General features: G+C 50.1%; 11 protein-coding genes across 11 annotated transcripts; 2 read left to right on the top strand and 9 right to left on the bottom strand.

The window, feature by feature from the left end:
• Positions 1 to 345: 345 nt before the first annotated feature.
• NCS54_00943300 (Hypothetical protein) lies at positions 346 to 876 on the bottom strand (the record flags this gene model as incomplete). Its single annotated transcript, XM_053154782.1, has 2 exons — positions 704 to 876; positions 346 to 652 (listed from the first exon to the last, which is right to left on the bottom strand). The coding sequence occupies exons 1-2, from the start codon at positions 811 to 813 to the stop codon at positions 346 to 348; spliced, it is 417 nt and encodes a 138-aa protein (XP_053010757.1). The 5' UTR covers positions 814 to 876.
• Positions 877 to 2,204: 1,328 nt separating this feature from the next.
• On the bottom strand, positions 2,205 to 2,684 carry NCS54_00943200 (Hypothetical protein; the record flags this gene model as incomplete). Its single annotated transcript, XM_053154781.1, has 2 exons — positions 2,205 to 2,413; positions 2,468 to 2,684. 2 exons carry the CDS (start codon positions 2,682 to 2,684, stop codon positions 2,205 to 2,207), a joined length of 426 nt encoding a protein of 141 aa, XP_053010756.1.
• An 866-nt stretch (positions 2,685 to 3,550) lies between these two features.
• On the bottom strand, positions 3,551 to 3,972 carry NCS54_00943100 (Hypothetical protein; the record flags this gene model as incomplete). The annotated part of the gene is made up of 3 exons (XM_053154780.1): positions 3,874 to 3,972; positions 3,725 to 3,820; positions 3,551 to 3,670 (listed from the first exon to the last, which is right to left on the bottom strand). Exons 1-3 carry the CDS (start codon positions 3,895 to 3,897, stop codon positions 3,551 to 3,553), a joined length of 240 nt encoding a protein of 79 aa, XP_053010755.1. The 5' UTR covers positions 3,898 to 3,972.
• Positions 3,973 to 4,994: 1,022 nt separating this feature from the next.
• Positions 4,995 to 8,130, top strand: NCS54_00943000 (Hypothetical protein; the record flags this gene model as incomplete). Its single annotated transcript, XM_053154779.1, has 4 exons — positions 4,995 to 5,449; positions 5,507 to 6,006; positions 6,066 to 7,976; positions 8,033 to 8,130. 4 exons carry the CDS (start codon positions 4,995 to 4,997, stop codon positions 8,128 to 8,130), a joined length of 2,964 nt encoding a protein of 987 aa, XP_053010754.1.
• A 278-nt stretch (positions 8,131 to 8,408) lies between these two features.
• NCS54_00942900 (Hypothetical protein) lies at positions 8,409 to 8,936 on the bottom strand (the record flags this gene model as incomplete). The annotated part of the gene is made up of 1 exon (XM_053154778.1): positions 8,409 to 8,936. The coding sequence occupies one exon, from the start codon at positions 8,934 to 8,936 to the stop codon at positions 8,409 to 8,411; it is 528 nt and encodes a 175-aa protein (XP_053010753.1).
• Positions 8,937 to 9,628: 692 nt separating this feature from the next.
• NCS54_00942800 (FAD-binding-3 domain-containing protein) lies at positions 9,629 to 11,107 on the bottom strand (the record flags this gene model as incomplete). Its single annotated transcript, XM_053154777.1, has 3 exons — positions 9,629 to 9,723; positions 9,775 to 10,463; positions 10,518 to 11,107. 3 exons carry the CDS (start codon positions 11,105 to 11,107, stop codon positions 9,629 to 9,631), a joined length of 1,374 nt encoding a protein of 457 aa, XP_053010752.1.
• Positions 11,108 to 11,645: 538 nt separating this feature from the next.
• Positions 11,646 to 13,140, bottom strand: NCS54_00942700 (Zn(2)-C6 fungal-type domain-containing protein; the record flags this gene model as incomplete). Its single annotated transcript, XM_053154776.1, has 2 exons — positions 11,646 to 13,028; positions 13,081 to 13,140. 2 exons carry the CDS (start codon positions 13,138 to 13,140, stop codon positions 11,646 to 11,648), a joined length of 1,443 nt encoding a protein of 480 aa, XP_053010751.1.
• A 2,819-nt stretch (positions 13,141 to 15,959) lies between these two features.
• Positions 15,960 to 16,946, top strand: NCS54_00942600 (Hypothetical protein; the record flags this gene model as incomplete). The annotated part of the gene is made up of 1 exon (XM_053154775.1): positions 15,960 to 16,946. One exon carries the CDS (start codon positions 15,960 to 15,962, stop codon positions 16,944 to 16,946), a length of 987 nt encoding a protein of 328 aa, XP_053010750.1.
• A 304-nt stretch (positions 16,947 to 17,250) lies between these two features.
• NCS54_00942500 (Hypothetical protein) lies at positions 17,251 to 19,007 on the bottom strand (the record flags this gene model as incomplete). Its single annotated transcript, XM_053154774.1, has 3 exons — positions 17,251 to 17,997; positions 18,050 to 18,233; positions 18,286 to 19,007. 3 exons carry the CDS (start codon positions 19,005 to 19,007, stop codon positions 17,251 to 17,253), a joined length of 1,653 nt encoding a protein of 550 aa, XP_053010749.1.
• Positions 19,008 to 19,845: 838 nt separating this feature from the next.
• Positions 19,846 to 21,102, bottom strand: NCS54_00942400 (Semialdhyde-dh domain-containing protein; the record flags this gene model as incomplete). The annotated part of the gene is made up of 4 exons (XM_053154773.1): positions 19,846 to 19,913; positions 19,967 to 20,698; positions 20,748 to 21,005; positions 21,072 to 21,102. 4 exons carry the CDS (start codon positions 21,100 to 21,102, stop codon positions 19,846 to 19,848), a joined length of 1,089 nt encoding a protein of 362 aa, XP_053010748.1.
• Positions 21,103 to 21,914: 812 nt separating this feature from the next.
• On the bottom strand, positions 21,915 to 23,680 carry NCS54_00942300 (Aspartokinase; the record flags this gene model as incomplete). The annotated part of the gene is made up of 3 exons (XM_053154772.1): positions 21,915 to 22,059; positions 22,118 to 22,269; positions 22,310 to 23,680. The coding sequence occupies 3 exons, from the start codon at positions 23,678 to 23,680 to the stop codon at positions 21,915 to 21,917; spliced, it is 1,668 nt and encodes a 555-aa protein (XP_053010747.1).
• Positions 23,681 to 23,984: the final 304 nt, after the last annotated feature.

Here is a 23,984-nt window from a genome sequence, read left to right as displayed (position 1 = left end):
TCTGGGAGGGGTTCAGTTGATAGTGTAGAAAGCAGATGTCCCACGAGGAGCCCGGGAATGCTTCTTTGTTATTTTGGTATCCCACTCATTTAGGCCTTTTCTCTCCTTTCTCAAATACAATATTTTCTTCTCCTTGTGGTGCAACTTAGTGGCCATTTGTCATTCTAACCGCCATCATGCCATGGTGAGAAGTGCCAGTAGCCTATTGTTGAATTATAGGCGTCGAGTCTGAATGTGTCTTTGTGTCTGGTTTTGTTCATTGCTCATAATAACTCTAATAAAACTGCCTTTCATTGATCTCCAGATCCACCCGGTATCGTACATGCTGTCTATCACTCCCTGCCATTAGTTCAGATCAAAGTTCTTGGGGCCCTTGTAGGTCTGAACCATAGCATTGGGCTCCTTGGATGTGACGATCTGCTTGTTGGGAATGAAGTGTTCGCCGGTCTGGTTGCTGGAAGGAGTGACGGGCTGTGATACTGTGAGAGTGAGACCCCTTCTGCTGCGGACAACGTTGAACGTCCGCGAGGATTCCTTGCACTCGCCGTCCTTGACGTCGGGGAGACTGCCGCCGTTGGTGGCACCGAGCATAATGCTGCACTGCACGGGTGTCTTTTCCATGGTGCCGGGCTGAATCACTCCAAAGGAGTAGCTAACAGTCACATTAGCGTGAGTGTTGCGTCTTGGAGTCGAGCTAACCTACCTGCACTGAGTGCTGTGTGGGATGCAGCCGGCATAGAAGTCGGAGACGGTGAAGACGGGGCTTGCTGAAACAGTAGTGGCGGAGAGAACGGCGGCAATGAAGAACTTCATTTTGTTGATGGATTGGGAGTAAGGAATATGTTTTGGCGGTTTGTTCAATGGTGTATGGTTGAGGCTTGATAGGTTAAAGATTTGGAGCAGACGGAACTAGGACTTTATAACAATTGCAAAAGGGAGCTCGTATTTCTGTCTTCATGCCTCATCTCGCCTGTATAAGTTGCCTCGTTTGTCGATCACCACCAAAGTGGACCCAATAGGGGGAAGATGCAACGTCACCGTCCCCAGTTTCTCCTCGTATTCCAGATGCCGCGATGGGTCTGGTTTGAAACCTCGAGTTTCCGCCGGCAATGACATCACGCCCTTGCATTGAGGCGATCAATCGGCACGCGCATGACGTCCATCAATGCCGTTTCAGCTGGGAGTGCTACTTTGCAAGTGGTTCGCTTAGCGCTGGGACGCCGATATTCCGAAAATATCGTCCGAGAGGCCAATTTACGTGGTTTATTCTCTGTCTGGGAGTTATTATCGAGCTGTGGTCTACATGTAACGTTGTCCACATGCCACAGACGAAGCTGCGGAACCATTCCATCTCGTGTTGCCTCTTGACGACACCGACAGCTAGATACGACTCCCTTTCATCGCGGCTCTTGCTGCATGGGGCAGAGCCATATAGAGTTCCGCAGCGCGGCTGTCCATGAACGCTGCGTCATCTTGCAACAGTCATACTGCGCTGAAGAAATAGGGCCTGGACTGGACATTCGCAAAACAAGATAATAGCCCATGAGTCTTATGTAGAGAGGATGTGAACATTCGGCCTAGAATCTAGTCGTCTGCGATAGACCCTAGCTACAGTAGAGATTGCAGACATCCATAAGCGTTTCAGAGTTCAGATGAAGGCTCGCCAGGGACAGACTTGCCGAACCATCTCTTTTTGATTGCTTTGTACCCCAGAGGCACCCCCACCCACCTTACTATTGGAGTGCTTTGGGCGTTTCACTTATAACCCCATCGTATTGTGACAAATTCCATTGACCACCAAAGTCAGGATATTATGGTAGTGGTAAGACGTGGGGATGGCGTGCTTGGTCGTGGGGGTCTGTCGACAAAACTCGTGACAATGAAAGGCTGAGAATATTCTTGTATCAGACAGTTCTTTCTTACACATTCCAAATTGAATGGGGGGTATTTTTTTCTCAGACGATGAGCTTTGAAAGGCAAATGGAGCATGTTCCGATGCCAACCGATTTGGAGTTCACCAAGAAGACTGGCGTCCAGCCAAGGCGGCTACCAGCGTTCAATAATCGACACAAATAACACGGCTATAAAAGTGGAAAAGATAGGACAGAATTATATCAAGAGTCTATCCAACCTCTAGATGTAAGCTGTCTATCTCGGCAATATTCTTCCAGCCATTCCATCCTCCTACAATCATATCACGACCTTCAAGCGTTGTTGATGCACCAGTAGATGCTGTACACATTCCATCCATCCACAGTGTACAGAAGATGGGCGGGTGATCCGGGGTTGGTGGACTTGTAGCAGTTGAAGTTGTGGAAGCCATTGGTTCCCGTTCCGGTCCAAGCGTTGCCTCTCTTGCCAGCGGCGTCGGCAAAGATGTTGGATGTGAAGGTGACGCCAGTGCCGAAGGTTCCTTTTCGGAGTTAGTTACTGTTTCGCTTGTAGATAATATGATGAAGTGCCTTACCCTTGACGGGTTGTCCCTCCCAGTGGATGTTGCCTCCGTGGGTGACGTCGGTGTAGTCGTCGGGTCGAGCCTGGTTGGCGGCGGTGTGGCCTTCGCCGTAGTAGGCCATGCCGCTGGAGTACTCGTTGCCTCGCTGGGAGTTCACGAGGTAGACATATTCAAGGGCGGTGGCGGACTGAGCACCGAAGAGGAGGGCGGCGATGGAAGTGAACTTCATTTTGGCTGAGGTAGATGAGAGAGGTGTTTGTGTGTTGGCTGAGTCTTGGAGTTGTAAGTCTTGAGGAGGTTCACGACATCTAGTATTTATATAATTCAGCCCTGTCTATTGCAATCAAGTGCCGAGGATCACTTACACGAAGAGTCGGGACTGAATCTTGGCTCCCGTCTCGGCACGCTTGTCTGACATAAGCCACCTCTCACGTCAGATTCTAGAAGTTGTATGCAGGAGAGAATGCGTTGAAATGCAAGCATCTGAGCTATTATTCGTCAATTTTAGATCTCAAATTTCCACAATGAAAGGTCCCTGAAGCAGGTGGCCTCGAAATCGACCCCCCTGCTTACGATATGTTCGGCCCGTCCGTCAGCTGTCCATACAGAGCTCTTTAACCGGCGGCCGACTCCTCCACTCAGACCCATCTGGGGGAGAGCTGAATGCTGGGCAATCTATCAGCTGCCTTTTCCGGCCTGTGAGAGGCTGGGGTGGATGTGTTGGCTTGTATCCTCTATTTGTAGATGAGTGTTTGTCAACCAGTCATGCAACCTGGTGCAACTTGGATAGCCCCCTGAAGAAATGACTGCGTGATTGGGGGGGGGCACAGATACATCACGCTCCCGACTATTGACAGTGATTCTCTTTGCTCGACTCTGGCTACACCGCTTCTTCGAGCAGCATTCACAATGACACCCTTTCCTTTCTTACATGCATCTAAGAACGCGCGCTTTATTGTAAAAATGACAGGCTAGACTCAAAGGAAAATCCCCAAGTAGATACAACATGACCACCCACGCAAAAAAAACCATTGTCTGCCGGGGGTTCGCCGTCGCCGGCTCAGCTAGTAGTCTACCATACTCCCTGGTCAAAATCTAGGGAAAGTCGTTGGGCCAGCACTTCTCCTTGGGCCAGAGCTTCTGGTCATGAGTCTCGGCGTGCACCTCGAGCTGGAGCTTGTTGGTGTTGACAATCTCTTTCCGGCAGTTTTGGCACTACAGGCTCAACACGTTAATGCTATAAAATGATAGAGCAGAGGATCAACTCACGATTGATGTGGGCTTGGGGGGCTTGACAGGAAGTCCATTTCGCTTGACGGGAGCTCGAGTTCCGGCAGCCTCGGCCTTCTTGTGCTCCTTGTTTCTCTACGGCTAGAGTAAGCGGGCTATCGCCAGCAAGCGAAGATTACTAAACGTACTCGGTCCTTCTTAGAGATAGGCATGGTGAGAATCTGCAGTGGATAGGTGGAGAAATGAAGGTTGAAAAGTCTTGATGGAAATAATGTCACGACGCTATTTGAAAGAAGGGAAGAAAAAATTCTCCTTGTGGGGGGAAAACGTTTTCTTTTTAGTGGGCTTGAACAAATGCTCTTAAGCCATCTAAGCTTGTAAGACTCTCGGCGCTGATGTCTGTATCGGATTTAACGCCAGTCTTATCGGTCTAGACTCAAAGCGCCTGATCAAAGCTCAGACCTGGTTTGAAGCGCGAGACAGGAGGTAAAACAGGTGACAGTTAGTATCACCATCAGTAACGATATTTGTCAAGCTTGAGAACTCCTTGCGACTCGCGATCCGCTGTAGTTTAGCAAGTATTAATAGTAAGGAGACTGAGCGAGTCTCGTTGGCCAGGGGTGGGTGTGTAAAGGTGCAATGAGCTCGTGGTTTGAGTATACATACTCTAGTCTAGATTCCCTCTATCCGCCTACCATTTTACTAGTTAGTATACTTGTCTAACTGTAGCATTCTTGTTTCAGCAGTTGTGTTGAACACACGTCGAGACCTCGGATGTAGCGCGAGACGTCAGCCAGTCAATTCTCTTTAAGATGACTATAGCTCTTTGCAGACTCGCCCCTCTCAGGGGCTGGATAGCTTTGAGTTTTAACTACTTTCTTGTGCCATTTCGAATGCAATACTGTTGTGTTTAGTTGGCTTGTTGGGAGCGTTGATCCCAATGAGTACGGCCTTTGGGACGTATGGATATCAGCGACGCCCTCATTAAGTTGCACGGCTCCTCCATCAGTTTGGCTGATTGAGATAAAAAAAAAGTGTCCAGGTCGACTGAAGAGCTGGGTGATCAATATGGAACAGCGCAACGCTAAAGGAACCAGGGCTGCTAGCCACAATTCAACCCTCCGTTGGTTGTCGCATTGAACAACCCTAGCGACACCCGGGGCTTAGACAAGGCGAAAGATCAACTTGAAACGCTTGGCGGCATCAGGTGACATTTTCCCCGGACTGTCCCTCTCAAAGGTCGCGTCCTTCACGCGGGAAGGCTTTCAACCACTTCAATCGATTTCGTCCTGGGCATCACGAAGACAAAATGTCTATCCCTATGAACACTTTGCACGTTGCGACAGAGGCTGTCCAAGCAACTGCCCTGGCGTCTCGTATTATTTGCTTCCTTGCTTTCACTTCTGACCTCTTCCATGGCCCCCGAGATACCTATCAAATCGGCGGATTGGTGGGTCATAAAACTGTTGGGGATGTCATAGGCGAGCTATCAGATGCTCACAACAAGTTGAATGGCTCTAGCTCCTCGAGGCCCGACAACAAAGATCTGCGCAGACTTGGTAGGGAAATCACAGAACTATCAAGGCGGCTCTCAAATATCATCACTGAATTCAAAGAGGCAGAGCTAAAGGGTCGAGAAGCAGCATGGCCAGGGCTCCTAGAGGCTGGGAAAACCATTCGTCGCGACGAAGAAGCGCTACAGCTAGAGAACGATCTCCATGGTTACCAAGGTCACATCATCGCGACGCTGACTTCCTTTGTCAGGTACCTAGCCTCCGGAAGTGATCTGGCATGAAAGCCACGTCGCTGACTTGGTAATAGACCGAAAATAGACAGATTGTTTGACTTGATGTCCGCCAGAAACGTCAAAACAGGGTACAGTGACATCCAAGATGTCGTCAAATCTTTGAACGAAGGCCTCTCTGCTTGCACCAGAGTGCACGAGGACGAGCGGATCCAACAGCTTGTACGAGTGCAACAACAAGAACTTTGGAGGATCCGGAAATTTATCGTCTTGAACATTCTCGAATACGACAAGATGCGGCATCGCCGGAAGGAGGTCCAGGAGCAGCTTGCCAAGATTCAAGAGGAGCTGACGCCCTATGGAGGAATATTTCCCTGGGCTTTTGGCGTCGATGAAGATGAGGTTGGAGATGAGGAACAGATGTTGAAGTACAGAACTAGAGATGATTTTGCGGACTGGCTTGCATCACAGGGAGGGACGTTTTACATTCGAGGGAAGCCAGGATCAGGGAAGACCATCCTCATGGAGTACTTGTTCAGTCATCCCACAACAATGAGGGAGCTCGAAAAGAGATCCAGTAAGTCCCCAGTGCTTCTTACAGGTAATAAGATCTGATGACTAACTGTATCTCATCAGAATCGAAAAAAGCCATCTGTCTTGTACACTTCTTCTCCACCTTGGTCGGAGGCGACCAGCAGACTCTCACCGGTCTTCGAAGAACACTCCTTCACGACTTGCTCGACCAGCACCCCGCATTCATTTCCGACTTGGCGCTATCCGAAGCCGAGTTGGATGAAAAGTCCATTGCCCACTGGGGAGGTGGAAACGCCAAAAACGCACTGAGCTCAGCACTCGACAGTATCCTCGAAAAGGCCGTCAAGTCTGGAACCTGTGTCTGTCTTTTCATCGACGGTCTTGACGAGAACCAGAATCCCAATAAGCCAGGACAGGACGATTTGATCATTCAACTCAAAGCATGGCAAGACTTGGGCGTCAAGTTGTGCGTGGCTAGCAGAGAAGACCCAGCTTTCGAACATCTCCCAGCCCAGAAGACCATGACCCTACATCAACTCACATCTTCTGATACAAAGCGTTCGTTCACACAATGGCTTAATCAGTTGGAAAATGTCAACCAAGAGACAACTGAACTCCTTGGGAAGGAGATGTCTGTCAAGTCAGGGGGCGACTTTCTCTGGCTTGCGCTCGCCATGAAAGATGCCCGTGGATGGCTATCTACCCAAACAGAAGTCAAGTCCGCTCAACTCCCGTTGGGTACTATCCCACCTACATTAGATGACATTCTTTGGAATGCACTTGACAATATCAGAGATGGTAAACACGGACAACTGAAAGCATCATCAACTCTTTTGATGCTGCATCTTATGGAAAAGTACAACCTTGATCTTGACTTGATAGGGTACTCCTTCCTCGACGCCTACTTCAGGGACCCTCAATTCGCAGACAGACTTTACAAGTCACGTCTGGAGGATTTTGACCAGGCTGCTCAGAGTGCTCGTGCCGTCTTAGCTCGTCGTCGGCTTGCCAATCTTTGTGGAGGGTTTGTCGAAGCAAGTCGTGATTCTCAGCAGCTGAAGTACACACATCGCCTGACAAAAGATTTCTTGCAGCGCGTCGATGTTCATCAACGCCTCGTGGATTTTTCCAAGGGCTGCAGCATTGGTGATATGGCATCCAACCTCATCCTTGCTAGCAAGATTCTCACTCTCGCCGACGGTCGTACAATGCCCGATACGGAGGTACAGCAGTTGCTGCAAATCCGTATCGACGGAAGACTGGATAAGGAGCCTTACGTCTTCTTGAACATCTTTGGGAGCCTCCCTCTTCCGATAGATCTTCTGAAACCCTCTCGAAGCGAGATTACCGAAGAAACCAATGCCGAGAATCACTCCAAGGATGATTTTAAAACAGCCAATCTGGGACTCAAGTTGATGGAAAAGCTGTACTGCTCGCCCTTTTTCATCTTGACCCTCAGGGGCATGTACGAGTATCCTTCCTGGAAGCTGCAAAACGACCGGACCTTTCTCAACACCGAAGAAGAGGTCTTTTATATGACTGATCTTGTGATCGCTAGGGCTTTCTACTGCAAGCTAGAAGAGTCAGAATTGCGGTTCATCCAACTCTTCTTGGAATGTAGACGAGAATTCTTTGAAGCTGGGATTCGGTGCTGCGCAGTACACCACAAACAGAAGCAAAGTATCATTCAACTTTATCTCAGCAAGGTCGTGGTTCAACAAAATCTCAATCCCAGATCTATACCTCCTCCTCTTTCGAAAGCAAACCAAACAGCCAACATTGGGCTGATGATCGAGTTGCTCCTGCGTTCCGGTTTGGTCAACAAGCCGTGGTTCAAGATCACAATGATCACCACGCAAGGACGGAGAGAAGAGATGACATTCAGAGCTTGGATCATCAAACTCAATCCGCCAAATAAGGATAGAATTTTGCAAGCCATGCCATGGAACACGGTAGCCAGGGTTGTGGGTGTGGCGATGGGCATTTTGGTAGGCGTCTTGATATATCTTATCGGTGAGTCTGCTAACCACGTCTCTCTTGTCATTCTTAGAGCTAAAGTAACGAAATAGCGACGTATACGGAGCAGAATTGGATGTACGCTCTTATGATGCTTCCTGGAATTTGGAGATTTTGTCGGGGACGCGAGATGATTCCAAAGGTTCGGTGAAGGAGGTAACATTGAGACACTTTCATTGCTTCACTTTTTTGATGCTTCGTAGTATGGACTCGTCTGGGAATAGAATCAAGTACAGGCCCTGATTACATTTACTCGGATGACCACCAAGCGTCACTCCAAAATTTCGAGTCGAACGAATCTAGAGGGAAACGCGATATTGATTAACCACTCAAGCGACATGAGGTGGTAAATACAAACAGGATATCTAAACCAAAACGACGTTCTCCTACGCCACCATTTATAGACTTCTTGCTCGTTCAATCCTTCCGTCAGACCAGCATGGTACTCGCGATAAAAACCGCAGCTATCGCAGCAAGGATGCAAGGAATGCGTGAGGGTCCGGCCGAAGTCTCTTCCCGAGCTGCCGCACTTCCAGAAGCCTTAGTCTCACTTGTAGAGCCCCTCGTAAGAGTTGGCTCGCTCGTCGTGGCCCCAGGCGCGTCGTCGTCAGTACCGGCTGTCTCAGTACTCTTATACGATGACGACTCTGCAACTACAAGTAGATCCAGACCCTGGGTGATAGTAACAGGGTATGGAGTAAATGTAAACTCCTCGTTGTCTCTCCCAGGTTCGTGGGTTAAAGTCTCTGTGACTGGGTCTTCAATAGCGCCTTCGTCGATAACAGTGCCGGCCTGAGCAACAGTCCCGCTCATTTCGCAGTGCTCAGAGTACGTATAATTCTTTCCCTCGTTCTCGTAGACGGAGAACTCGTCAAACACAGCCGTGATCACAGCTTCAGAAGGCGAGGATGAGCGGGCCCAGGCCTCAGGGTCATGGTGGCGGTAGACCCGTCGCATTCTTTTAGGTCGACGATTTCAGTACGACACCCATGGATGAGGTATGTAGTTGCAGTGGGTTCAGCCGCAAGGACTACGACTGCGACTGCGAGTCTGCCGTCTCGAGGGGGTAGAATGAGGGAGGTAGCGAAACTGGATGTCATGTTTGAAGAAAGGGGAGTCAATTAGTAGACTGGAGACGAGAATGGGGGTTTGAATATGAAAAAAGACATAAAAGAAAACTTTAGGGGACAAGGCCAAGTAAAATAACGTGCGTTGTAGTGGTCAGAGCAAAGGTCGCTGGGTCCGGTGCTGTTGGTTGACTACCAACAGAGCATGATGAAACCGTAATGAACAAGACAATGGGTTTCATCTTTAGGGGTTTAGACGGGATTTAATTACGTTTCTCATTACAGGAGAAGCCGAGCAGGGAACATTGTTGGAAAGTTCTCTCCGCAATTTTAGATGATTCGATGAAGCATTCAAAGTCTAAGCAACCGTCAATCTGTCACATTGTGATCCAACTTATACTTCGTCATACACTACATTAACTAAACCTAGCCCTTCAGGTTACTTTGACTCTCCATAATGCCTCCGTCAGGTTTTTTCATCAAGCCTTCGTCAACATGGCAGGAGGTAAGTAAACTGACCACAAAGAAGCACCCGTGCTCCTCGCAATTCTCTGTTACCACCAGCAACATCCGCCTTGAGGTTCAGTTTTCAACACCAAGAACGCGAGCGACTTCCTCGGCAACGTTGTACTCAATCACCGTCCGAGTCGGCTTTGTTGCAAGACTAGGAAATAAGCCTGCAATCATATCAGCACCAAGTCAGAAGCACACCCCATGGTACAACTCACCGATGACCTTCATGAACGTGTACATTGCGTACTCTTGGATCACACCCATGGTTCGCTTGGAGTTTTGCATCTTCTGTGCGGCTTTGAGAATTTGTCTAACCCGAGGTTGACGGAGGTCCATGTATTGTTTGGCTGCTTTGTTGACGGCTTGCTTGAGGGATGCATCGTTCGAGGAGTCGTCCTGCTCACTTCTATCACTGAGGTGATGGGCCAAGAAAAGCGTAAACGCCTCGCAGTCTTCGAGCGCTTGGGATGCGCCCTGGCCTGAAGTGGGTGGGAGAGCATGTGCAGCATCCCCCAGTAAAACAACACCGTGGCGCTCCCAGGTTGGAAGCTCCGGTGACGTCCAGGTTGGATACATGTTCTGAATGTGAGCGGACTTGAGAACGCTTTGGACCACTGGATCCTTCCACTGGTCATGCCTTTCACGCAACTGACGCATAACGTCATCCATGTCCAGAGACTTGGGATCAGGGCATTCCTTGATCTCGTAGGTTGACCACCAGGCAAGGGAATCACCCGGCTCGCATACATGAGAAGGGGAGTCACGTTCCGCGTCAGATGGAGAACTGTCAGAGAAGAAGTAGCCAAAAAACCCACTGCCGCCGAACACAAAGTTGATGGATCCTTTGCCGACACTTTCCCTGACATCGTCGGCCGGGACAAAACCTCCGATGCCAACAAGGCCCCTGAAATAGAGTCAGTGAGTGTTACGGGCCATTGGGCAGGGATGATTCACATACTCATAGTTCGGGGGGTACGGATTCTCTTTGACATCTGGGAAGAGAGCCTCTTTGGCAATGGATCGGACGCCGTCAGCTCCAATGACGAGGTCGGCTTCAACAGGGTCGCTGCCATCGACAAAGCGGACAATATTCTTCCCTTCCGAATTGGCAGTCACACCCAACACCCGTTTGTTGACGATGTGATCATCTGGAATGCGATCGCGAAGGCACCTCCAGAGCGAATGGCGACTGCATGCGACCGAGTACATATCCGACACAAGGCCGGGCTCCATGCGCATGAGCACATTGCCGTTCTTATCCTTCAAATTGGAATGGGATGTAACGTAGCCGTTTCGCGTGATGTTTCGGAGGAGGTCATCATCTAGGCGGCGCAGGACACCGAGTCCATTTGGCGCTATGGCAAGTCCACCCCCGACAATGAGGGTTGATGAGTGCGTTGGGCCTTGTTCGCGGCTCTCTGCAGTGGTGTCTCGGGCAGTATCGTATGCTTCGTAAATGGTGATGTGTGGATCTCCTTTCAGGTGTTTCCTAAGCTGAAGATACACAGCGCATCCGCTGATGCCAGCCCCGATAATGACGATTCTCATGGTGATTGTACGAGGGCAGTTAGAATTCAAAGTTTGGGCCAAAGGTTGAGAAAACGAGGGCTTGACAGGAAGCAGACCTCTAAAGAACGGGTGAGGATGGAGGAGTGGACGAACCAGGAGAAAAACCCGGTTTATGCTTGAGCCAATACCTTGTAACAAGGTACAGCTGGGAAGGAACACCGAAGATGAAGTCTTTCGCTTTTGAGCAATGCTGAAAGAGGGCCTCTTTGTATTGTTTGTTCACTCAAAGCGATCACTGGACTTGGACTCCAGTTGGATGTGAAATGACACCTCCCTGTGGCCCCATGCACGAAAAAGAAAGCCCCTAACTCGCAAAGCTAACGTTATCCAGTCTAGATTCTTCGCCTAGACTGGCTAGTGCCGGTACTAGTGCGCCACGATCGACAACCATTGTCTGCCTCAAGCGAGTCTCGACTGCCACCATCAACTGTGATACCAACGGGCTTCGTAATACTCATGCGCGGCAACCGGTCAGGAGGGAGCAAATGGCTTGCAATTGAGCCATGGTGGAGTGGTTTCAGTCGCTAGGGTAGTGTTGAAGAATGTAAGCCGCCACGTCAGCAAAGTACTCGTGGGAGACAGCTGAGATATCCGAGAGCCCTCCACCCTGATGCTTTTCCCTTTGAAGCAAGTCAAGCGCCATATTTCTCTGCTCGGATGACGGGCTCCATAAACTGACAACCTTTAGCTGCAACGTTATCATGATAGACCCACGATCTGGTGCAGGGCCAGACATTTCATCGATGAAATGACTCGCCGAGAGTATGGACTGTGCGTGCTGCCTGGCACACAGATCATCCTGTGAAGATGCTAAAGGGGACACGAGATGCAACAGACGGAAAGTGACGAGGTTTGCCGTCTCATAAAGAGAGCACAAGGCTGCGGCTGGAACCGATGTGTGCGTCAGCAGTAGCTGACCTTCGCCTGGGCCACACCCTTGCTTCGGTGATATTTGTCCAAAAGGGTTGTTCTCTATGCACCCTGACCACCACTGGGAGGCTTGGAGCATGCTATCTCGGATGAGGGCATCGAGGGTCGACCTTAGGTCACCGCCCGAGTCGGATTTGATGAGTTGGTCTGCAACCGAAAGGCATTTGAGAAGATTGAATAGAACATCAATGAGCTGGTCAAAGATGAGTTTTGGATAGACTTGAAAAGGGATTGTCATCCAGTCTTGTGATGCAAAGACAGGCACTTCGTTTTCAGTCATGGCGGCGACAAACTGGTAGCGGTTAGCCTCTCTGATGTAGTTGCAATGGGGGATACTTGCCATCTGGAACCGTAGATGACTGAATATTTGATGCATGAAGCCATCACGACAACTCTCCGGCCCTGCCACCTGAAGCAACATTGCCGCGCCCTTGAGATGACGAAGCCAGGCTTTTTGGCTCGTGCCAGCCCAGGTTTCAAAGTGAATGAGCATCACGACCGCGCAAATGATACTCTCATCGACAGAGACGTTCCCCTTTGTAAGGAGGCACTGAAGATGATGTAGTGCTTCTGCATACCACTTTCGAGCGGCCGTCTTGATGGACATATCCCCTGCGAGAGTGCCATAGCTGATCATCGATGCTGCACGAATGGCAGGCTTGGCCGACGATGGCTCTAAAGAGGCTAGGAAGACGGGAAGCTCGTGCAGCCATATCTTTGGCGGTGTTCCTGGAGTCGGAGGTGGTTTCATGGTGCCGAAGAAGGACTCGACAAAATGTGAGACAAACAGCGGGTCAAAAGCACCGGCTCGCGATGGTTGAGGGCCCGGGAGCCGCGGTGTTGAACTACACTCTTCATGGCTCGATGAAGACCTTGGCACAGCGTGTACAAAGAATGTCCCGGTACGCGCGCCCGGACACGGCAACCCCATGCGGACGCAAGCGAGGCATTGTGGCAGGGACTCGTCGCACTGCGGGATGTCAGCAGTTACCTAGGCACAATACTAACCATAGTTGTCGCACCTTGACCCTGCGCTTTCGACATGTTGCGCAGCCTCTGCTTCTGCCGGGGACGTTGACCATGGCTTTGGGGGTTGTTGCTTCAGCCACAATTTCGTCGAGGTAGCGCTGAAGACGGTGATTGACGCCGCACGTGACTCCCCTCGCGTTAGCCAAAAGCCATCAACGCATTCTAGTAGTGGCAGGGGAATGAGCACACTCAGCCTCGTTTACTTCAGTGACAAAATGATAACGAGGCTATTTCTAGCTTCTAAATGTTGACTTGAAATTATTGTCATATTCTTTACCTCCGGAACAGCCATCTGTGCTTCTTTCATAGGCGCCGTACACTAGCCGATTGGCGAACTGGGAAATGAAGCCATCGCGGCTTAGGCGCTTGTATTTCACAAAATAGCTATAGGGTACGCCATTAAATGCATAGACTTGGAGAGCAACGATTCAGGTAAAAAAGTCTCTCTGGATTGTGATTTTTGACCAATCCTCTTGTGAATGGTCCACCTCGACGTGACAAGACTTTAGTACCCCCATTGATCAAGCCACATACTAACGCACTTGCTGTTCACCCCATCAAGAGAACACACCAAAGTCGTGGCTGCAACTGATAGTGCTCTAGCAGTGGGGCGATTGACTGGGCTTGTGATGCTTGATCGAGTCACCAGGATTGTTAGCGCCTAGATAGCAGATGCTAATAGTTACTTAAATTTTAGTGACAACTGCACACAAGAACATGTAGTATTGATCGTGATATAACAGAGACATAGCTCCACAAACTCCTTAACTCCCCGAGAGAAGGGTGAGAACGAGAGGATACGGTCTTGTGGCTCAGTTAACCCATCAAGGGCCGGGCTTCAACTATAATAAAGAACACATTGTCAACACATTATAGCATCATATCCCAATGCTAACACAGTCGGATATTGCTCATCATAGGTATTAGAGCTTTTCTAGTTGTCCAGGCCCGCGCCACCATAGAACCAGCTCCTTTAACGTCGTGGATGCGACAACATATGTATCTAGCCCTCAACGGGTATACATTAAGGCTTGGGAGGGAGGACTTATTACCGGGCCATTCCGCCGCCAGCGATGAGTTCGCAAGGCTAATGTTGTCGGCCCATGTGACGCATCCGTCTGACTGGTGCCGAATACATGGTGAAGTGGGGGACAGCGAGCTAGCCAAAGTATCCTTACGTCGCGATGCAGAGAATGAAGGCTGAATCTAGAAATAAGAAAGATGTAAAGCCGATACAGACGTCGACACTCCCTCCCACCGGCACTGGTTCTGAGACCCATTACGATTCGCGTGAAGGAGCAGTCTTTGGTATGTTTCGGGGCATTGTCTTGAGTGTCTCACAGCGACTGCGTGTTTCAGTTGTATGTGAAAGGACTGGTTGACGGTGTTCACAATAGAATCCTTTGTCACGGCTCCAGTCGGTGTTCATGACGTAGGCCTGGCTTTGTTCTCGAAAAAGTAGTAATAAGAAAAGCATGTCAAGAAGAGAATTCATGTCAAAAGTTTCGAGAGAAATCATACTTCAGGCATCAGAACGGGAAGTCTATCAGACAGAAACTTACAGAGGCATCACAAGGTTGTTGCCTCAACAAAACTTTCTTGTACTATCAAGTCTTTCTTGAGAGACAACCGGGTTTCGGTTGGAAAATAAAGAATGAGTGTTGTCCCCTTTCTCTTCGACTCCTTTGTCCCTAAGCGCATTGTTCTAAGCCTTGTACCCTCGCACTTCTTACTTATACCTTGTTGCCCAATCCATTCTTGTCTTGCTTGTTCAAGTACCATCAGACAATCAACACGAACATCATCATGATCATAAGTACTGATTTTTTGATCCGACACTACCTGCCTGATGATGCAGCGGGTGCATCTCAGTCACAGCCTCCACCAGCCACTTCTTCACAACAACACGTCACAGAGGTAACGGAGCAACATGAGGAGCGCGCAAGCATCGACTCGACATCTAGCTCGAGGAGAAACTCCATTCAAGGCCATTTAGAGCGCCTCAGACGCCGTACAGACTTAATGATTTCGGGAGAGTCAGTAATTGACCCCATCGAAATGCATTACCAGCAGGCATCGCCAAAAGAACCTGTGTGGGATTGGTTTGCCATGGACAACGTTTTTCATCGACCAGCACCTAGCTCCCACGGAGATTTCAAACATTTGATTCGTCCCTTGTCTCCAAAGTCCCAACCTAATCGGGAGCAACTGGAGCTGGAGCGAGCCCTGAGGGCATATGAGAATCGACTCCAATCGGCGCCAGTTAAGGTCAGATACACATCACCAACCAGCTCAATCACCATCCCTGCCTATCTTCAACCCTCCGCCCCCGTTCCTGACCGCCAACCTGCAAAGAATGGAGTGGACAAAAACGGGATTCCGTATTTCCACCCTCCTCTCCAGACTCAGTCTCCCAAACGGAAATCTTCGGGGGAAGCGGACGGAGCGGATAGGGATAACGGACACAAGAGAGCTAGACACAATGAGCCTCTGCCTTCTATCGATACTAAAATGATACCACGGCTTGATGACTGATAAATCGATTACCTGCTCATGTGGGATGAGCGTCTGCAAATGTGGGATCACCGAGGGCCGATGTGGGATTACCGCCTGTCGATGGGGCGTTATGTGGGAGAAGCAATGCCAAAAGCTACCAGGGATAATGAAGTTTATTCGGACCGGGGAGTAGACGGACCCGGTAGGAGGGACTTAAACTCTTAAAGCCGAAAAGCTTTATCTAGTCCCGACTCGAAGACGAAATATAAGGGCAACCTGATAAAGCCAGTTCTTGTCTTCACACATTTTAGCACATCAATTTCTCACCTTGGACTTTCCCTTTCATCGTTAAGGAGCACTTCCTCTCTCATAAATCATGGCAACACGTTATCATTCGGTCCATCGTTCTCCAAATGGCCCTGGAGATAGTCGCCCCACTGCCAAGCAGATCATCCAGGATGAAGACTTGGAAGGGCGACTAGACGGGAAGTCTGTCCTCATTACTGGCTGTTCCTCAGGAATTGGTGTTGAAACTGCCAAGGCACTCTTCCTAACCGGGGCTACCCTCTACCTCACTGCACGAAATTTAGATAAGGCAAAGAAAGCTCTCGGCGACCTAGTCAATAGCAACCGCGTCCACCTCCTGGAACTTGCTCTAGACTCTCTCTCGAGCGTTCGGGCCTGTGCAGCTGAGTATCTCTCCAAGAGCAACACCCTTGACATCCTTGTTTGCAATGCAGGAGTCATGGCCACACCCGAAGGCCGTACCAAAGACGGATTCGACACACAACTAGGCACGAATCATCTTGGACACTTTCTTCTCTTCAATCTCATCCAACCCGCACTATTGGCGGCAGCAACTCACAGGCAGAGTTCCAGAGTCGTCGTACTATCCTCGGCTGCTCACCGTTGGGGCGAGTTTGACCCGAGCAATGTGAACTTTGAGGGCAACTATGATCCCATGGTAGCATACGGAGCAAGCAAAACGGCAAACTTATGGATGGCGAATGAGGTTGAAAGGCGGTACGGTGCTCTGGGCATCCACGCATGGAGTATTCATCCTGGCTTCATCCGGACAGACCTCGGACGGCACATGTCTAGGGATCAACAGGAAGCAGCCATGAATGATCCTTACCTTGCGTCCCTCCTGAAGAATCCCGAGCAGGGGGCTGCTACGAGCGTATGGGGTGCAGTAGCTTCAGCATTGGACGGGAAGGGTGGCAAATATCTCGAGGATTGCAGTATTGCAGAGGCTTGGAATTCTTCTGCTCCACAGTCGATCCCTGGCTATGGGACTCATGCTTACGATGTCGGGAAAGCTATCAAGTGCTGGGAGACATCAGTAGAGCTGGTCGGAATTTAGATCCATAGTTGATGCTTATTAAATGTCTATTAGACGCGCTGTCCTCAATCCAACACTACTCCCAGCAGCGGATAAGGGCCCACAGAGAAATATGGATTGAAAACGAACTGTTTAGATACCATATTTAATCCCCAAGCTCATTAATGTCATTAACTACTCCTGATGAACCCGACTCAATGTCACAACGCCCAACAGTAGCGCGCAAAGTCCTCCTACAAACCACCCAGGTGCCATGGCCAAGCCCACTCCTCTTGATTGGCGATGTTGGCCATGTCGGCCATGTCGGTTCCTGCTTTCAAGTAAGCTACTTGAGGTCGTCAAAGTCAATGTCGTTGTCAGCCAACCGGTCCTCAAGCTTGTTGATCTTCCTGTCAGCCTTGACCAACAAATCCCTGAGCCTCTCAAGGTCCCCTTCCCTGTCCTCGAGCTTGGTCTCGGTTCTCTTGAGCTTCTTGCTGGCGCTGTCTAGATTGAGCTGGGTCTTCTTGAGACTGTCCTGAGTATCGGCGAGCTCAGATTGGGTTTTGGCAAGCTGGGCCTGAAGAGCGATCTTCTCGTCCGTCAGGGTCTTGTTCTCCTGGGTAAGATCGGCGTTCTTCTTTTCCAAAGCATCGTTGAGGTCCTTCTGAACCTTCAGGGAGTTCTCAAGCTCCACCTTCTGGGCCTCCAGAACCACAACACTCTCCTGCAGGGTGGTGATCTGAGAGAGGAGAGACTTCTTCTCAACCAGAAGAGCAGCCAAGTCGTTCTCCAGCTGGGTAATCTTGGCCAGCAGAGCAGCGAGCTCCTTGCGGAGATCATCGAGAAGTTTGTCGTCCTTGATGTTCTCATTCTCAAGCTCCTGGATTCTCTTCCTGAGCTCCTCTTCCTTCTTCTTGGCGTCAGCCTTGGCCGCATCGAGCTGTCTCTGGAGCTCATCCGCCTTGGAGTTGGCGAGTCGGAGGGCATCGGTGAGCTTCTTGATTTGCTCCTTGAGATTGATGTTCTCCTTTTGGAGAGCCTCAACCAGGTGGACCTGAACATGGTAGTCGGCGTCTAGAGCGGCGAAGCGCTGAATATGGTGAGCGAATGCCCAAGACAGATGGCTTGGTATGATCACTTACATCCTGTGCATATCTGGCAAGGTAGCCAGCTTGGTCGAGAAAGGCGGCAGTGTGCTCCAAAGTGTCGAGCAGCTTAGGGGGGAATGGAAGGGGAGTCAGGAGGCGGCGAAGCGAAGGCTGAGCCTGGGGAAGATGAGTCTCAACCTCCTCCTTCTTGCCAGGGGCCTCGTGGGGGTCAAAGGAGCTGTAATCAAGGTTGTTAGCGTTGTAGACGAAGCGTGTTGGGCGTAACTTACTGGTTGTCGCGGCCCTCTCGCTCAATCTTGGCAGAAAGGTTCAGAGTAGCCACATCATATTCTTGGCCACTTCCATATCTCAGGCGAGCTGCAAGTGACTCGCTCTTGTCGTTCCAGGTGCATGTGAGGGTGTAGTAGTCGGTGAAGCTGAACTGATAGTTTCCACAGCCAGGCTTGCTCAGCGCCTTCTGAACACAACTGCGGAAGGACGGGGCTTTGGGCTCTCCATTGGCGTTCTTTGTCCACTGCCAAAGGGAAAGGATGGGCTTGCCGTCACCGAAACCGTCGGGGGCGATAAAGATGGCCGGCTCGTTGCTCGCATACTGGATATAGTTGAACTTGCCAGTCCAGATTCGAGCATCGCCAGTGTCCTGCTCGCCCTTGGACTCCCAGACGCGGTTGGCAGTCATGGTGCTCTTATCCTTCTGGGGGTTGGACATGGTGATGCTGATCTTGCTGTAGGTCTGCTGTGTGGTGATCTTCCATGTGTAGTAGGCACCCTTGAGGACGAAGGAATCATCGCCGCACGAAGTCTTTGTCAGGTTCGAGACGACGAGGGTTTGGAACCAGTTGTACTTCTTTCTTCCCTGGGCGTCCACTGTCCATTGAGAGAAGATGTAGGCAGTGTCGCCGTCACGGGCAAAGCCATTGGGCAAGACAACAGCCAAGGTCTCGTCCTGGCCGTAGTTGAACCACTGAAGCTTTCCCTGGTAGACGAACATGGTGATTAAGAAGTGGGAGTTGTTATAAGAGTAGAAGTGTTGCCTGAAGAGGATAGGAAATTGTTGCTGTTGTTGGGATTAAGGAGTCTTGAGCCCGGCATGTTGAGAGATTTTATACAGGCCAGAGCTCGGCTATTGTTACTCGCAGAATGCTTCGCCTGAAGACTGATTTGTAGATACAAGATACACATTGGTGATCAGCGAAACTAGTCAAAATGGTAGCTCGCTACTAGTTTTCTGCGTGTCTTTGCTATGCATGAGCTGAATTGAGTGATGATAGTCCAAAGGGGGATGGACAAGCAATAGCGTCGAACGATTACCAGTCTCGACTCCGAGGCGAAAGCCAAGAAAGCCCATTTCAGCAATTGAGAGGCACTTTGAGTAGCTGAGATGGAGCTTTGGCGGTTTTAGCGGGAGCTGAATCTGACAAGCGACCCAAGCCAAGCCGTCAGCAGCGCTCAAGAAGGATGCCCATCCAGTTGAGCTATTCAAGCCAAATATTGGCAGCCGATTTGTCTAGACTATGCAGCTCGCTACGGCCCGAAGCGCCCGCTTACCTGAACGGTTAACGCTCCGGTGCCTGCGGGCAGCTGACGGGGGGCTGTGAGGCTGGCTGGGGACGCGACCTGAGACATGCAGCAACTTTCCCCGCTTCCTCATTTGGGAGTGGAAGATGAAAGAAATGCAAGACATAAATCTCTGGGATGTTCATTGAGCTATCGATTATGCCGGGAGACCATATAGGGAATCGGGCTAGCTGTAGATTGGAGGGGGTTCTAGTTTCGCATCTACAAACTACGATGCACTTCCTTCGTGAGAGCATCTATGTGCTACACGGCTAGATAAAGCCTTTCAGAATGGCCGCTTCGGCATTCAGAATGGACGACCCGGCAGCACCCAGAACAGCTATTACATGTCAGAATTCTTAAGTCTCAGTCTTCGTTCTGCGGATGACGTACTGTTATGGCTAAGAGCCACAAATTTAAGATCAAATATGCCAGCATCATCGGCACGGATTCTTCCGATGCTAACAGTGTATCCTCCCTGTAGATTGCGATCCAGTCGTGGCTGTGGCCGGTCCTGATCCTCAAAGATCTGGAAAGGCGGCTTCGGAGCAGACCAACATCCCAACTTCTCTGCATCCGAGACTGAAGATCTCAATGCTTCTTTGACCTCGGCAACGCTGGGCGGTGGGTGTTTGCTGAAGCTAAGGCTCACGCATGCCATGTGGCCGTCTATCACTGGAACTCGATTGCAGCTTGCCGAGACGATCAAGTCCCGCTCAATGAAGCCCGTCTTGTCAGCATTCATGGTTCCGAGAATTTTCCTTGCCTCGGATTGCAGCTTGTCCTCTTCCCCTTCGATATACGGGATGATGTTGTCAATGACATCGATAGATGGTACACCAGGATAGCCCGCCCCTGAGATGGCCTGCATCGTGACAATTGAGACGGTAGAAATTGGGCCAAACGCCTTTTGGAGGACTGACAGTGGGCCGACAAGACCTATGACGGCACAATTTGAGTTGCAGACGATGAAGCCCTTGGACTGGTCGAATGCGGATTGTTGATGGGGGATCAGGTCCAGATGTGAAAGGTTGACTGTTGGAACAACTAGAGGTACAAGAGGGTTGCTGCGGTGGTTCTTGGCATTTGAGAACACGGGAAATTCGGCCTTGAGGAAATCCATTTCTAACAACATTCAGCAGAGTCGCGGTACAAGGGGTGTGGACGAGCTCACCAATATCACCAGCCACATCAGAGTCCAGGCCACTGAAGATAATGTCGCAATCGCTGAACTGACGGGGCTCACACTTGGTTACTAGTATTTCCGCTGCTTCAGGAGACAGCGGAGAGGCCTGCTTCCACCGAACCGCATCCCGATACTTCTTGCCGACGGAACGGGACGAGGCACCTATGGCTTGAAGCTTCAAGTAAGGGTGCTGCTCAAGAAGAAGGATAAATCGTTGGCCAACGGAGCCTGTTCCACCGAGAACACCTAAAAACATTATCTCAGTACCAGTTTTGCCTTTCGTGGCACGTCAGCCGAGAAAGCACAACATACCACATTTCTTTCTAGAGATTTGATCCACCATGGTGTACAATTAAGACAACCCGATGAAGGTCTGGTAATAGCCCAAGACACTCAATGTATGGTATATTAGAACTCCAGTCACTTCGGGATCCAATTATAGTACTCCTTCGAGCCAATTTACCAGAACCGAGCCCATGTACCCCGTACCTGGATCAAACACCGTGGAAACTCAGGCTTACCCTAAAGACGCCATGAAAATCGGGGACTCGGACAAAGACCACAGTAATCTATGATAAGCGATAAGCCGGGGTCCGTTCAGACTTGAGTGATATCCCTTATCGATCCCTTATCAAAATTGCTAGCTGATGGCGTATGTTATCTCGGTGTTTGAGTTCGCAGGGGTGACCTTGGAGCTTTCAACAATGGCAACAGTGTTTCGGTTCCTTCACAGGACCTAAATGATGATTATTTTCTGAGCAAATGAACAAGACGTTAATAGAAAATGCAAAACAAATTGGGCTGGGGTTACGCAGCCATGTCCGGTTAAACCTCACTTTGACTGTTTAATGTAGTAGCATAACCAGAGAAACGGGGACTCCATATGTAGCCAGCATTCACTCACAGCATTTCCAGACATTCTATAATACGCCTCCATCAGAGAATTTTATTTTTAGATTAAAACAAACAACCCTCCGAGTGAAGCAGCAGAAACAATATCTGACAATCTAATTCCACATCCATGCTAAGTACAGTACTGACGTCTCACCAAGTGTCGCCCTCGGGCTTAGTCCTGTCCGATGCCACAAAGATACGTCTTGATACGTCTTATCAGGACGATCAAGGTAGTTCAGTAAAGCCACGGGCCTATGTGTATCAATATTGTACCTCCAAGCAGGTCAGGTAAATGGTCATACCTTTGATTAAGTCATGCTCTTGCTCTTGATGCGACGGAATCTTCAATACTTGATCATGTATGGTGTTCAATGCGAGATTGGCATCATCAGACCGTACCACCAATCTGTAGAGGAACGTTAGCTGGGTAATGAACGTCATCACTGACATGGCTGTGCACATACGACACATTGATCTCGCTTGCGCCCTGGCTGACCAGATAGATGTTGATCTTTGCGGCAGCCAGGGTTGACAAAATTTCACTGGCAACACCGACTTTATTTCGCATCTTGTGCCCAATGACAGAAACAATGGCCATGTCTTTTGTGACGATGACCTGGTAGAGGTTAGCTTCGCAGACACCATGGACAACTCACTTGACTTGCCTTGCCACATTTCTCCAGCTCTGTTCTTAGGCGATGGGAGATAATTTCGCTCTCATCAGTTGCCTGGAACGCCACGCTCACATTCCTCTCGCTCGTTGAGACAAGGTCGACATTAACACCCAACTCCTCAAGTCGCTCAAATACTCCAGACAGCAACCCATAGGACTTAGTGTTCCTATTGCAAGCAATGTTGACCAAGATTATAGAATCCTTGACGGTGACAGCAGTAGGTCGGCGGCGTACTTGCTGTGCTCCATGATATCCATTCTGGAGCATGAAGCTCGCGGTGGGACAAGAGACACTGCTGCCGGCTTCGCTGTCCGATGGAGGAGGGGTCACTGGTGCAAGAATCGGCGAGAGTGCTTGCGAAGGATAGATGACAGTTCCAGACCCTGAGGGATTGAACACGTTCTTGAGTCTCAGGGGGATGCTGGCATGCCGTATCTGGTCCATCGTGAGCGGGTGGATGACCTCACTGCCGTAGTACGTCAATTCGGTGGCCTCGTCCGGGGTGACAGTCGAGAGCAGTCTCGCAGAAGATACCTTGCGAGGATCTGCTGTGAAGATTCCATCCACCTCTTTCCAAATCTGTAGCTCGACCGCGTTTACGCCGACAGCGCACATGGCGGCGCAAAGATCCGAGTAGCCTCTGCCCACTGCTTTGAGAAGAGACTCAGGCATGATGCCGAAGAAGCCGCTCAAAACGGGTATCTTGGTGCCGCATGCGTGGATTCTTTTTGCAATCTCGCCGGAAAGGGCGCGGTAAAAGTCACCGCCGAGGTCGCTGAGGGCTGACTTTTGATCCAACAGGCTTCTCCCGAACACAGCCTCCACGACGTTATCCAGCATAACAGCCTCGGCAGGTATGCCTCTTCCGGTGAGTGCAGCAGCCAGAACGATGCATGCCAGCTTCTCTCCCAGAGCAATGATGCGGTCTCGTGTCTGGGGCGACAAGTCCCTGACCGTCTGTGCTGCGAGGAGAAACGTGCGTAGGTCCTCGCACAGCTCTTGGACAGTGGCCAGGGCGGATTGGTAGGTACCAGTGGCTGAATCAACACAGTCTGGGCTTTTGGAAAGGGTTTGAAGAATATCGGTGTGATTTTGGAGAATGACATCGACGCATTCGTGCAACTGACCGCAAGCAGCAGGCCCAGCCTCAGCATGTGAGATGCACTGGATCAACAGACTCGTAGTACCGCTTGCTTTGGAAGAGCCGGAGATAGCGGAGCAGACAATAGCAAGGTTATAGTCGTGGTAGTAAGAGGGGATGATATGATTGGTGATAGAATCAAGAAGCTTGCCCAAGCTGGTTCCTCCGTATTTTTGCACCAGCCAGTGTTTTCCAGTGTCTGGGGTCTCCATGGTGGGCGGTACGAGGGCCAAGCAAGTTTGAAGAAAAATTAAAGAACCGAAATAGCGATTCAGATCCGAAAGGACCAGAGTTTAATCAATATTGTCACAAGCCAGCTTCCTTTTCTTCGACGCCATGGCTATGGAGTACTGCGGCGACAATCAAGTTTAGAGACTAGATAGGGATCTGCGGTTATTGCAGTGGCCGAATGGAGACAAGCTGTCGGTGTTTGATAAAGATCTGGGCTGGGGATTGGTTTCCTTCTTCGGAGGTTCGCATTCGTGAGATCACTCTCGGCCATCGCATATCAGTAAA

This window comes from Fusarium falciforme, chromosome 7 (assembly GCF_026873545.1).
Source record: "Fusarium falciforme chromosome 7, complete sequence".
Lineage (NCBI taxonomy): Eukaryota > Fungi > Ascomycota > Sordariomycetes > Hypocreales > Nectriaceae > Fusarium > Fusarium falciforme.
Note: the sequence above shows the minus strand (reverse complement) of the source record. Positions and strands in the feature narration are given on the sequence as shown.